Source organism: Ursus maritimus, unplaced genomic scaffold (assembly GCF_017311325.1).
Source record: "Ursus maritimus isolate PB19 unplaced genomic scaffold, ASM1731132v1 scaffold_6, whole genome shotgun sequence".
NCBI classification, from domain to species: domain Eukaryota; kingdom Metazoa; phylum Chordata; class Mammalia; order Carnivora; family Ursidae; genus Ursus; species Ursus maritimus.
In genome coordinates this window covers 13,208,458-13,222,497 of record NW_024426774.1, presented here as the reverse complement: position 1 = coordinate 13,222,497, position 14,040 = coordinate 13,208,458, and the positions used below count along the sequence as shown (strand labels likewise).

Here is a 14,040-nt window from a genome sequence, read left to right as displayed (position 1 = left end):
CGTTCTGTTGACTTCTTTGCTCTTCAGCTCAGGAGCAAATTTCCTAGCAGTCACCCCAACGGGGCTATTATTTATGCTCTTCTCCACTCCCCTCTGCCTGCTGTCGGAAAGGAAAGGTCTGTGTTACCTGCAGTGCCCGAGCTCAGATCCTGGCCCCACCAGGGACTGGTTAAGAACCTTAAGGCAGTTATTTCTCTAAGCCAGGACTCATCTGTAACACGAGGATAATAATTATACCTCACCCGGTGGTAGGAAAGATTAAATACGAGGTGTGAATGTGATTTGTTTCCCTCTCCTTTTACTTTTTTTTTTTTTTTTTTGAGTATGGTTGACACACAACATCACATTAGTTCCAGGTGTACAAGTCAGTGATTTGTCAGTGATTATACATTGCTCTACATTCGCCACAAGCGTAGCTGCCATCTGTCCACTTTTAATAGAGCAAATATGTAGCATTCTAATAAATCTCATGCACACTACTCCGCACAAGCCATTCTCGAAACCTCTGGGTCCCAGCTGGTGTGTAGGATCCCATCCAGCTGCAAAAACTGTAAGGGCCTGAGATTCTGCATTGGTTCCAATAGGCTTCTTGGGGCTAGAGAGAAGCTGTGGTCAGCACATGCGACGGGGCTGCAGACGACAGGGCTAACCCGAGGCTTGCAGCTGTTGCGCGGCAGGGATCTGTGCGAAAGAGGAGTTGGAGCAAAGGGAAAGCTCCAAACCCGATTAGAGCTGCAAAGAAAAAGGCAGCTGCCGGTTTGTCCCGAGTAAATCAAATTGTGACATTTATTGGGCTATTTCCAGAATAACACCAGCAAAACTGGAATGCAGGATAATCTTTTCCGAGAAGGATCTTAGCTAAGCAGACTGCAAGAACCAGCCTTGTCTGCTGGAGTCCGCCTGGCTTAATGAAAAGGTCATAGGTTGGGACACACAGACCTGGGTTTTAATTCTGTCTCTACTACCTCCCAGTGACTCGAGGTGGGTTATTGAACCTCTCCAAGCCTCATGTTCCTCCTCCCTTAACAACGACAGCAAAAGGTAAATCATAAATGAACCTTGCAGGGGGGTGGTGGGGGTTAGGAATTAAGAAAAGTACTTGATAGATAATTGATACTCAATAAATAGGAAGTAGGTGACCATGAGCACATCACACCAGCTCACCAGAGTCCTCCGGACTTGGGGCCATCATTTCTTAGATTTATACCTGGTACAATGCAGAGAATTGGGTGGGGGAGGAGGAGGTAGGCAAGGTTGGGGGTGGGTGGTAGAGGGGGAAAAGGAGATCAAAAGGCCTATAAATATCTGTCAAACTTTAAAATGCAAATCCCTTGCCTGTGGCCCTGTTGGGACCAAACCTTCCATTCTCACCTTTCTGGGAAGAGCTCCAGAGGAAAAAAAGGTTGAGCATAGTCTTTCCCTTCATGGAGTTTTTGGTTTGGTTTGGTGTGATTTTGTGGCCAAGTCTGGATATGGGATAAATGTTTTCATTCCACCCAGACCTGGAAGCATGAGTAGCAAGTTAAGACACAATTGCATATGGGTTTCTTTGTGCATAGACCATGAGTTCCTTGAGAAATCTATCTCACCCTTACTATAGCCCCAGCAATTTACATGATACTTGGCATAGAGTACCTGCTTGTTGAATGGATGGATGGATGGATGGATGGATGGATATTTATTCTGAGCATAGTAAGTCATCTTCACTAGTTGGTGACCTAGTTCTCAAGGATCCCTTTGCTCTACACTTCACTGGGAGCCATGACTGGAGGTGGGGGAATCTCTTCTGAGGGTCAACCATGGCCCTCTGACAAACTCTTGGATGGTCTCTCCAGTGGCCTGGGCTCTGTGCAGCCACATCCCTGGTGCATATGATGTTATGGAGCAGATTTGCCCTACCACATGTCCCAAAGAGATGGCCTCTTCTTAGGAGTCCCCACTGTTGGTAACTTACTTTTGAAGAAAGCATAGAATTCCAGGTGGATTTCACAAAAAGGAACTTTAAGGATAAGAGAGCCAATAATTATCTGACACTCACTGTAGGCCAGGTCCCTCTCCCCCAAGTCAGAAACATGGAGCATCACTTCCTTTCCTCCTTTCCTCTTCCTTTGCTGGCCTTGTTTTCTCATGAAGTTGTATTTGTATCAGTGGGTGAGTGGGTTTTTTCTAGAAAGGCTCTAACCAATGTCCCAAGTCTGGGATGACCTAAAACACATGTCATTGTTTAGATTCTATCCTGGATAAACTCACCGATGTTAGTCTTATCCAAGGACCCGATAGTCTTCCTCTCCCCTTCTCTAAACTGCATCTACCATGCAAGCCTCCTACCGATCACTCACCCCCAGAAAACCTCTGAGGACTGCCTGGGTCCTTGCTGACCACTCTCTTCTGCATTCTGATGCCCTCAGACACCACTCCCTTCACCCAGCACTCGGTGGTATTGTTATCCCAAGAACACATGAGTTTGATATTACAACTAAATCAGAAACACCTCAAAGTGAGTACACAGATATGACTCCTGTGTCCGCTGCAACATGCCTGGCCCAGTTCTAAATCCATCCTGAGAATTCAATTAAAAATGGCAGCATAATGGTGGTCAAAGCATGGGCTTTGGCTTCAGGCAGATTTGGGTTAAGAGGTTAACTTCATCCATTCATTCATTCCACAAGGGTGTATTAAATGTGCACGACATGTTCGACACTGTTGAAAGCTCTGGGAGTATAACAAAGAACAAAATGAAGTTTCTTCTCTTGTGTTGTTATTCTTGGGGTAAGAGCCAAACGAACAAAAAGTCTAGTGATCTGTGAAGAAAATAATGTAGAGTAAGAGGCAAGTATGAAGGAGTGTGTGTCCAAGCAGTGGACGTGGCTACTTAGCTAGGAAGCTCACAAAAATACTAGCTGAAGGGTGATAAGGAGCTTACTATCCAGAGATCTTCGAGAAGTCCAGGCGGAGGGAACAGCAAGTTCAAGAGCCAGAGTTTGATGTGTTTAAGGAAATGAAAGAAAGCCAGCACCCCTGGGGCAAGGTGAGCGATGAGGGGGAAGAGGTTGGAGATAAGGTTACAGAGATAGGCGGGGGTCAGCCATGGTGGACCTTATAGGCTCTGTCAGGGGCTTTGGAATTTGTGCAGAGCATGATGGGAAGGTTTTACACGGGTGTGGGTTGGGGGGCTGTTAGGATGTGATTTGCAATTTCAGTAGATTTATCTGGCTGACGTATGTGCTGTGAAGGGCTCGAGCTCTTTGAAGTAAGGAGATCAATTTGAAAGCGCTTTTGGTAGTTCGTGCAAGAGCTGCCGGGACCCACGCCTTGGAGGTGCAATACAATTGGGAGGAGATGTGTGCCCTGTGTGACCACAGGCGTGGTGCTTTACTTCCTTCGGTTGCTTTCTTTCTTTCTTTTTTTTTTTTTAAAGATTTTATTTATTTATTTGACAGAGACAGAAACAGCCAGTGAGAGAGGGAACACAAGCAGGGGGAGCGGGAAAGGAAGAAGCAGGCCCATAGCAGAAGAGCCTGATGTGGGGCTCGATCCCAGAACGCCGGGATCATGCCCTGAGCCGAAGGCAGGCGCCCAACCGCTGTGCCACCCAGGCGCCCCCTTCGGTTGCTTTCAAAAGTAGTAAAACATGTATATTCTGATTATGACAAGGCCTGGCCCATTGTAGGCACTGTGCAAAGGTCATTAAAGTAGAAACATGTGCTGGGAAGGAGCTACTCTTAGCTAATGCCCCACTGTAGGCTCCAACGAGGATGACCCGTCTTGAGGACATTTGGCCCTGGTGGTTAGAGCTTTGAAGGAAGGGGACCAAAGCTCTGGGAGATTCAGTGTCCTGCTGCCCCTCACATCCTACTCCTTCCTCACACACCCAAATCCCCCAATCTCCCCAAGGGTTGACTTTGATAGTTATTTTTTTAATTCTGAGAATTAAAGTAAGCTTTGTGATTGTTTCTTGAATATTCACAATACTGTTTTTCTGGGACTCTGAACTACTCTGATTTAGTGGCCAGTTTTCTATAAATCGAATCAGTACAGGTCATTGCATCTCACTGATGGGTGGTTTCTTGAAAAGTGCCACAGCCTTTGATAAATGAGGAATAGATAGAAGCCTGATTCTTACCGGAGACTCTTTGGAGATAGACTAGCTCTGGGCTCCAGTCCTGGTTCTGCTGGTTACTAGAGGTTGACCTTGGATAAGTTCCTCAGCTTCTCTTAGCTTCATACATAAACTAGAGATAATTACCATCTCAAAAAGTCATACAGGTTATAATGGAACACATCTTAAAAAACATCATTTGTGGTTCATCGATGGATTTGGCACACCAAAATCAGTAATGCTAACTGTGCGCATTAATATATGTCTTTCGAGAGGCCATTCATCCCCAACATGTGGATGAGGGTGCAGAAAGGAGGAAGTAGCATTCTCTCACCCTGCGAAGGAGAAACAAGCTGGAGGCTGGGAAGCAGCCAGTCTCTTCGGAACTAGGACAATTACTCAAACCACGGCCTCTGAGGCTAAAGAGGGTCCTTTGGTCTGTCTCACAGGATGTAGACCCGGTGGTACCGAGTCCTTTGACACCTCCCATAGAACTATCCCAGCTGTGAAGTCGTGGGGGCCTCACAGGGCCTGCACCGGAGACGCCTGTGTTTGGACAACCTGTAAAAGAAGCCTTCTGGGATCTGGCGTCCGCAGAGAGAACACTCTCAGTTTAATAGAGATGCAAATGATTCTAGCCATAATGATTACATTGGCGCACTTGCGGCAGCCGGGATGACTTGAAAACAAAACACAGCAAAAAGGGAAAGGGTGTGAAGTCTACCTTCCCATGGACATTGAATAGATCACTCATTCTCATTTCCAGAGTCAAAGGGGAGAGCCCTCCCCAGCTTCCCTCAGAGCTGTTGAGTGGTGGATGGAGAGGTGAAGTCATGATGAGGCAAACACGGTAGAATTCGTTCTCTAGGGCTCTGACCAAAGAATTCTCGCGAGGCAGGCAGTTTTTGCCATTTGGGGAGGTGGACATTTACCTTTGCGGGTCTTGGCACAGAATAATGCTGAGGAAGCTCGGATACTTAAGCTCTATTAAAGAACTTCTGCTTTGGCGCTTACAAGAACTCTTCCAAACATTAGCACAAAATATTCAGAGTCAGGCTGCTCGCATAAGGGTCAGCCTACATTGCTGATGACCCTCCCCTCCGTTGCCAAACAGGCAATATATTGAACTTCTCTGGCCTGGAGATAAAGAAGTCAGGCATTCAGACAATCATCAGAAAGGATTCCACTTTTTTGGACTGTTCCCGGGGCTGACTCTGCAGCGTGTCAGATTAAAGGCAATGTGGCAAGTCCTTGTAAGAGGCTGACGCAAGCTGTTAGCTGAGCCTGATAAAAGCTTTTCCTGGCTAAGGAGGTGATAAACATTGCTGGGTTAATCTGCAGACGAAGGAGGTTGCCTTCAGTGATATTATTTATACTGTTTTGCCCGAAGTGCTACCAGTGCAACAGAAATAGTCAGCAGTTGGTTCGGCCTGTCCACCTTCAGAAGACAAGGCATCTTAAAATGACTAAGGGGAGCCAGGGAGCGAGCTGATGAAGGGAAGCATCCAACCAGATTTGATCTTTCTCCACGGAGAATGGAAGAACTATGACCCTGAATTCTCCACCAGGCAACCCGCACCCATGTCCGGAAGCTTCCTGTACCAGCTCTTCCGCCAGCTGCTACAGGTCCAGAAAGACAAGATGCTCAAGGCTAGTCCAGAGACAAAAAGGCCAATGAATCAACACAAAATGTTTTCCAGGTAGTCATTCAGAAGTCTGTCGGAAATTAGGAAATACCCCTTAGGATCCCTTTTCTGATGATGCTAACCTGGAGATAGAACTCCCTTTTTCTGAAAACACCTCTCCCACCCTCATACTTCTCCCTAGTAGAATGTTATGGTGTCCACATTTTTTTTACCCAAAGGGCAGTGTTTGGCTACACTTCGCTTAAATCCAAATCTGAAAGTTGGTTCCCCTTCCAAATGATGGTAGCTGACACAGAGACCATTAACGGAGTGGCTATCATGTGTGGCAGTCACTTTACCTTTATTAAAACAACCGTATAGAACACCATCTACCACTGTGTCTCCAGGACCCAGCATAGTGCTTATCATATAATAGGGGTTACATAAATATTTGAATAAATGAGTCTCGAAAAAGTCAGGAAATGTCCCCAAGTTCACATAGAAAATCTGCAACAGAAAAGAATTTGAAAATAGGCATGTCCAAGAACATGACCCATGTCCCCCCCCCCACACACAAGTAGGGTCCCCTTGATTATGAAATCTGGAAGAAAACCCCAAACCTTAAGACTGATCATTCAAAGCCCGGAGTATTAAGGACAGAACAGGGGCTTTGTTTGAAGCCAACAAGGAGAAACCATTTCTGGGATTCTGGTAACTTAGAGGCAGATCTTTGAAAGAGTATTTTGGAATAAAGCAAGACCTCCCTAGCAAGGTCGTCAATGAAGTGATGAGCAAGTACGTAAGTGGCAACTTACAATAAAAGTCTGTATTACAAGTGACATCATAATCAAATCAGCAAGGAACAGGAACAACATGGGAGGCTTTAAAAAAATGCTATAATCTGGACAATGAAAGAAGAGAACTCCTTCAGGAGGAGAGACTGAAAATTGACATCAGAGTTCATATATTCATGCTTATATTCAAAATGGAGCAAAATGAACCCAGATTAGTCACTCCCAACTCATTTTGTTTCCATCTCACAAAATCCCAAGTGAAGAACATCTCTAGATGCCCAGAGTGAACAAATCAAGATAAGCAGATCCCTGGAGGAATGTGGTTTTTTGTTTTTTGAGGAATGTTTTAATAAGAATTACTTTTGCTTCTGAGTATTCAAAATACTGCAATACGGCCCTTACAGAGTCGTTGAGAGGATTAAAGAGCTTGTGAAAAACCTAGTTTGCACCTAGTAGGTACTCAGGAAATATTCCTTTTCCCTCCTGCCCAGCAATTTTAAATTCAGTCTTTCTCCTCCTCTACGACCAGGTTGGGTGCACCTTTGGTACTTTGTGTGAATTGATGAGCTCACAAATAAACTATTACACTTATATGGTCAGAATCCTTTAGCATCCTGGTCAGGTTCTTTGCTGCATTTTGTCCTATTTACTTCGCCCTTTGTCCTAAGATACCTTAGCTCTCTTTCTGCTCCAGATTCCTCATCACCTCTCCTCCCTCCTTGGCCATTTCTTTGGCCACATAGTGATTTGTTCCCTGGAGACCAGAGTTCTGAGTAAGACTCCACAGTTGACATGGATTGTTTACTATTCCATAAGCATGCCAGATCTCATCCTTTATTGCATGTCATTACTTCAAGCTATTCCCTCATCTACTGAAATGTCCTCTGCTCATAATGCTGCTCCAATCCTGCCACTCAAATTTCTGCCTATACTTCAAAGCCCAGTCACCTCTCATGTTTGCTAAAAAAAAAACAAAAACCCTCCCTCCTCTGAAGGACTCCTATAGTATCGATTGCCCGTTCCATTCATTTAACAATGAATTCTGTGCTAGCCAATATAATTTATTCCTCCTGTGTAAATATGCCACATTTCCCTAACTTACTCTAGATTGTCAATTCCTTGCAAGTAAAAATTGGATTTTACACCACTTTGTGTTTTCTGACAGTCCTTGGCATTTGATGTGTATAATATTCCGTTGACCATCAATAAATATCTCTGGCGTCAATCAATGTGCACTGTCCAAATGACTTCACTTGGAACCAGGAACCGGCTACAGCAAGGCTTGGAACTACATCAAAGGTTAAGTGCGTCGGGCATCTCAGAACCTCTACCATCCTATTACCATACTCTTATCCCCAGTGATGTCAGGAATTGGTGAAATAAGCAGATTTATAGGTTAGGAGAGAAGTTTTAGCTAAAGATCTGTATCTGAGTCAGAAACACATATACAGTTAAAGTCATAAGAGTAGAAAATATCTAGACTCTATGGAGAGTAAGAGAAGAGATAGAACTGGGATACCAGTACTTAGGAAGCATGAATATTTAAGCCTATGAGGTCAAAAATTATAGCCAAGGGATGCCTGGGGGCTAGGTCATTAAGCGTCTGCCTTCAGCTCAGGTCATGATTCCAGGGTCCTGGGATTCAGTCCCTCATTGGGCTTCTTGCTCAGCAGGGAGCCTGTTCCACCTGCCATTCCCCCTCCTCTCTGACAAATAAATAAATAAAATCTTTAAAATAAATAAAAAATAAAATAAAATTATAGCCAACGAGAACTAGATAAACCAAGAGGCAGTGTTGATATGGAAAACAGGAGAACTTTCAGGAAAGAGGGAAGTTTATGTCTTTTATAATTATTCCAAGCTATTTAAGGACATTTGGGGGATTCTTAAGAGGAAGCTTACACCAAAGTCAAATGTGTTTAAGAGACATTCAAATGATTTAGTTCACAAATTTGACATTCCATAGTTTAGATGGACTTCGAGAATTGAAAATGCTTCAACACTGAAAAATCAAACATGACATTCAACATCCATTACATACCACTAGGCATTTGTGCAAAGATACACATGCAGACCCACTGGAGTCATTAAAGAGTAAAACAGACCATATTTATTGATATGGAGTAATTTCTAAGATACACTAATATATTGGTACAGAACACCTCTGGATGGATCTATAAGAAATTAAACACTGTGCTTGCCTCTAGATGCAAGAATTGTGGTCCAGTCATTAGAATAGAAAGGAGATTGACTTATTCATTCTCTATTTTTTGTACTAGTTCACCTTTTCTATTAACCACATGAAAATCCTACCTTAAAAAATAAATAACACTTAAGAATAACCACTGATTTAAATACATACATATATATGTATGTATATATATCTGTTCAATTAGGATAGGTGGGATCCTTGAGAGGGGAGGACTGATTGCATTTATTTAGGACTCCCCTTGCCTAGGAATTCATATATAGTAAGTGCTCTACAAACATGACACTTTTCTAAAACAAAGTTAAACTTGATTCAAAGTATTTTATATGTTTTTAGTGAAATGTTGAAAAACCAAAATCGTAACTTCAGAAAAAGCAAAAAAATTCAAAAGTATTTCAAATTTGAATCTAATTTTAAAACATGGCATAATGTAATAAATACTAGAATAATAAACCAAAGTTTTATATCCAATCTTGGGGAAATCTCTTCATTACTCTGGACTCGTTTTCTATAAAACAATAAAATAATAATGGCAGTGCACATGTGGGAGATGTTGGAATATTAACCTTTTAGATATTAAGGTGTTTGGACAGGTAAAATTCTCTACAATTTGTTTTTGTTTTTAAAAGTTTTATTGTGATATAATTCACATACCACAGAATTTATCTATTTAAATTGCACAATTCAATGGTTTTAGTAAATTGGAGTTTTGCAACCATCACCACAATCAACGTGAGAACATTTTCCTCATCTGCCCACTCCCCCCCAAAAAACATCCCATTAGCAGTCATTTCCCCTTCTCCCTCCTCAACCTCTCCTCCTCTGCTCCAACTCCCATAGCCTTGGTAACCATGAGTCTACTTTCTGCTTCTATAAAGAGTTACATAAATTGAATTGTATATGTAATCTTTTCCAACTGGCCTCTCACTTAGCATGCTTTCAAGGTTCATCAGGTTGTAACAGGTATCAGTACTTCCTTTTCTTTTTATTGCCAATATTCCATTCTATTGATATACCACATTTTGTTTTTCATTCATCAGCTGACGGACATTTGGATTGTTTCCACTTTTGGGCTATGGATATTTGTGTAGAAGTTTTTTGGTGGATATATATCTTCATTTCTCTTGGGTGTATTTTTGAGCGTGGATCTGCTGGATCATATGGTAACTATGTTTAACGATATGAGGAATCACCTGACTTTTTCCAAAATGGCTGCTCCATTTTACATTCCTACCAGTAGGTTATTTCTGGTAGGAATGTAAATCTCCATTTTACATTCCTACCAGTAGGTTATTTCTGGTAGGAATGTAAATCTCTCCACACCCTCAGCAACACTTGTCTTTATGATTCTGTCTGGCTGTCCTATTGGGTGTAAAGTGGTATCTCATTGTGATTTTGATTTGTATTTTTCTGATAAATAATAAATTTGAGTTTTTTCATGTGCTTATTGGCCATCTGTACATCCTCTGTGGAGAAATGTTTATTCAGGTATTTTATTCACTTTTAATTTATCTTTTTATTATTGAGTTGTTAGAGCTTTTTAGACACGTGTCTCTAGTCACGAGTCCTTTATCACACTCATGATTTGAAAATATTTTCTCTTTTATGGTTGTCTCATTTTGATAGTATCCCCTGAAACACAAAAGTTGTTGGTTTTGATGAAGTAGAACGTATTTGCTTTTGTTGTCTAAGCTTTCAGTGTCTTATCTAGGAAATTCTTGCTTAATCCAAAGTCACAAAGATTTATGTTCATGTTTTCTTCTAAGAGTTTATACTTTACAACCAGATCTTTGATCCATTTTGAGTTAATTCTGCATATTGTACGAAGTAGTGCTCAAAATTCATCCCTTTACATATGGATATCCAGTAGTGCCAGTAGAACTGCTGAAAGAAAACTGTTTCCCCACTGAGTTGTGTTGGTACTCTGGTTGAAAACCAATTGAACATAAATGTTAGAGCATATGTCTGCACCCTCAATTCTATCCCATTGATCTGTATGTCTACCTTGATGCCACAACAACACATTCTTCATTACTGAAACTTTGTAGAAAGTTTTGAAATCAGAATCAGGAGAGGTGAGTCCTCCCCCCCCTTTTTAAGATTGTTTTAATCTATTCTGTGTCCTTTAAACTTCCATACGGATTTTAGAATCAACTTGTCCATTTGTGCAAAGAAAGCAGCTGAAATTGATTGAGATGACCTTGACTCTATAAACTAGTTTGGGAAATATCTTAATATCAAATTGTCTGATCCATGAACACGGGATGTCTTTCCATTTATTTAGGTTTGATTTCTTTCAACAATATTTTGTAGTTTTCAGAGTGTACATTTTGCACTTCTTTTGTTAAATTCATTCCAAAGTATTTTATCCTTTTTGATGCTACTGTGAACAGAATTTCTTAAATTTCATTTAGTATTATTCACTGCAGATGCATAGAAATATAATTGATGTTTGTATTGATCTTGTATCCTGATCTTGTACAATTGATCTTGTATCTTGCAATCTTGCTGAATTAGTTCTAATAGCTTCTAGTGGGTTTGTTAGAGTTTTGAATAAAAGATCCTCTCATCTGCAAATAGCAACAGTTTTACTTTTTACTTTCCAATCTGGTTACCTCTAGACTTTTTGAATGTTAAATAAATTAATGCACAATTTAATATTTAGTTATTGAAGTCAATATAGTACAAAATCATTTTTTAAAAAGGAAAGAAAAAAAGTGCTATGGAAAAAAAATCAGAAAAGCCAATAAATTAGGAAGCAAGAAATCTGGTTCCCACACCATTATTAATTAGTTGTGTGATCCTGAGCAAATTTCTAAGTCTTTTCTCATTATACATTCTATTTTGCAAATTTTTTTTCCATTTGGCATACCTGTGACCTCCTGGGGTTATGTAAGAAGTAACTTTCCCCAGTTTTTTCAGCCATTACAACCATAATTTTTAGTAATTATACTGAGCATCTTCCTCCTTTTCCATTTTTGCCCTTCACAAAGAGAGTAAGGTTACCAACACTGGAAGAGCACACTAAATGTATCTTCATATTGAGAGAAAATAAAACTCTCAGGAAAGGCACAACAGAAGACATTGAGGGAATGTAGGCAATTACAAAGAGTTATTCTCAAGGGAACAAGCTGAAATACAAATGAAAACTTTAGAGGTTTGTGGAAGAAATGAACAAAAGTGAGCAAATGGATGAAGCATTTACTCTAGTACTGTACTAACATTTTAAAACTTTAACTAAAGTAAAATCAATAAAGATATAAAAAATGGTAAAAGTGTGTTTTAAAAATATATCTTAAGTTTTAACCACAAGGATCATCTTTTAAAACCAAAGTTTTAGATATTTTTTATTAAAATTTTAATTAAAATGGAAAAATGTCTCATGATACACAGAATCATGTTACATTTTTAGGCCAAATGTAAAGATTCTGCCTCTGCCTCCGCTAGTGCTGATGGTACTAAAATTCTAAGTTATAATTAAATGTTTTTAATTCCATTTCACAAGTTTTGGAACCTTAGTTTTAATCTTTGACATAAAGGAAGAGGACTATCCAAAGAAGTACCAGAGTCACTTTTGTCCTTATGACACTGTAGAAAACTCAGAGAAACTTTAGCTGCCTCCGGGAAACAGTATTCTTCATTTCCAGCTGTTTTATAAGCCTGGACACACTGTTCAGTTTCTTTAATATGTATTTTAGGGTTACTCAAATTGTTGGCATCATCTTTCTTGAACTGGGCTGGGTTATGCTTCTGAGAACTATGCTTCATTTTCTGAGTTGTGTTTTTAGCTTTCTCAAACACTGGGACACCTTCTTCATCAGAGGAATGTCTGTCAAGGCAAACGCTCTTCTTCATTACACTTTTCTGAGTGGTTTGCACACCAACCTTTCTACTATGATCTAAAGCAGTATTTGGTGGTCCAGCTCTAACACTGGAGGTCTTTACTATTGGGTTATTGACAGAATAAGATTTAGAAGTATTCATTTTATAGTTTTCTTGAAGTAGCTGGTCTCCTTTTAGAACTTTAGATTTTCTAGATTCATTTTGCAAATGAATTCCTAGAAGATCCTTTGAAAGATGTGATGGACAATCCGAACCACTGTTAGCAATAGAAGATTCTTTTATGGTAACTAGGGACAAAGTTTTCAGGTCAACATTTGGTTGTGCATTGTCCCGAAGATATGATAATTTTATATGTATTCGTTCCTTTAAAGGCAAATCCTGAAGATGTAAATGAGTAATGCCAGAAAGTAGATGCGCTTCAGGATTAGTCTTCCGAAGACCCTGATCGAACACTTTATTAATGCTTGTGGTGCACCATTCTGATTCACATGATAATTCTTCTGGGAAATTTTTAAAATTTTCAGGAATGGCTGTTTCAAGTTCTGATTTTAAACCATGAGAGAAAGTGTTCCTTGGAATAGCTGGAGAATTACTAAAAGAAGTACCTTCCCAGTCAATGGTGCTTAACTGTAGATCAGCAATCGCCGATACGTTATTGGTTGAGGTACCAGGTTGACTAGATTCTGGAATTAGAGACTTAGTGACAGCTGTAACTTGCTGCATAGCCAAAGGTCTCGGAGAAGACATTAAGTTCTCTTGTGTATTCAAACAGGGGGTATCTTCAGGTAAAACCAAGCTATTCAATGATGCAGAGATAGATTTCTGGGGTAATGCACAATCAGGGGTAATTTCCAAATTTAACTTGGAATTCTGCTTAGGAAAGACTTCACATATGGGGTTTAAAGTCATCTGTGACTGGAAATTCATCATATTATCTGGTTCTGGCCAATTGTTTTCTTTAGACTTAATTTTCATGCCTGGAAAGAAAAAAAAATACAATACTTCAAATACTTTGATTTTCCTTAACTTGAGTAAACAAACAAAAGAGTTCAGATCAGAAATCTTCTGCACGAGTAATTTTTATTTTTGACTTTTTTGTCTCAGTGCATTCCTCAAAACTGTGTTATAAATAATCATAACAACATAATTCTTAATAAAATATTATAACATATTTTCTCTTGGAAACAATGTCATAATTGAATTTGTTTCCCTCATCAAGTTCTAGGAAATAAAGAAAACGTGTTTATAATCAAAAACATGTTATGCATACTAGTTGCTCAACAAGCGTTAGTACAATTACTATTAACACTTGGTTAAGTTAGCAGACAGAGCAGATGGTTTACTTGTGTCTTAAAAAAGAGGGGTATCAAGACAAAAAAGCAAGAGTAAAATCCTAACTCTTGATTTTCTAGAGCTTACAGACAAGATAGATTCAAACAGAATGGGTAACTCTTCCATAACATTCGTGCA

The 14,040-nt window shown here is 40.1% G+C and overlaps 1 protein-coding gene across 1 annotated transcript in view; it reads right to left on the bottom strand.

Annotated features, from left to right (window-relative positions):
* Positions 1 to 11,159: 11,159 nt before the first annotated feature.
* The window catches only part of GEN1 (GEN1 Holliday junction 5' flap endonuclease), a 29,504-nt gene continuing 26,623 nt past the window's right edge, over positions 11,160 to 14,040 (bottom strand). The window contains exon 14 of the mRNA XM_008700405.2: positions 11,160 to 13,547. Within this exon, the coding sequence (XP_008698627.1) occupies positions 12,226 to 13,547 (1,322 nt within the window). The 3' untranslated portion in view covers positions 11,160 to 12,225. The remainder of the gene's footprint in view (positions 13,548 to 14,040) is intronic.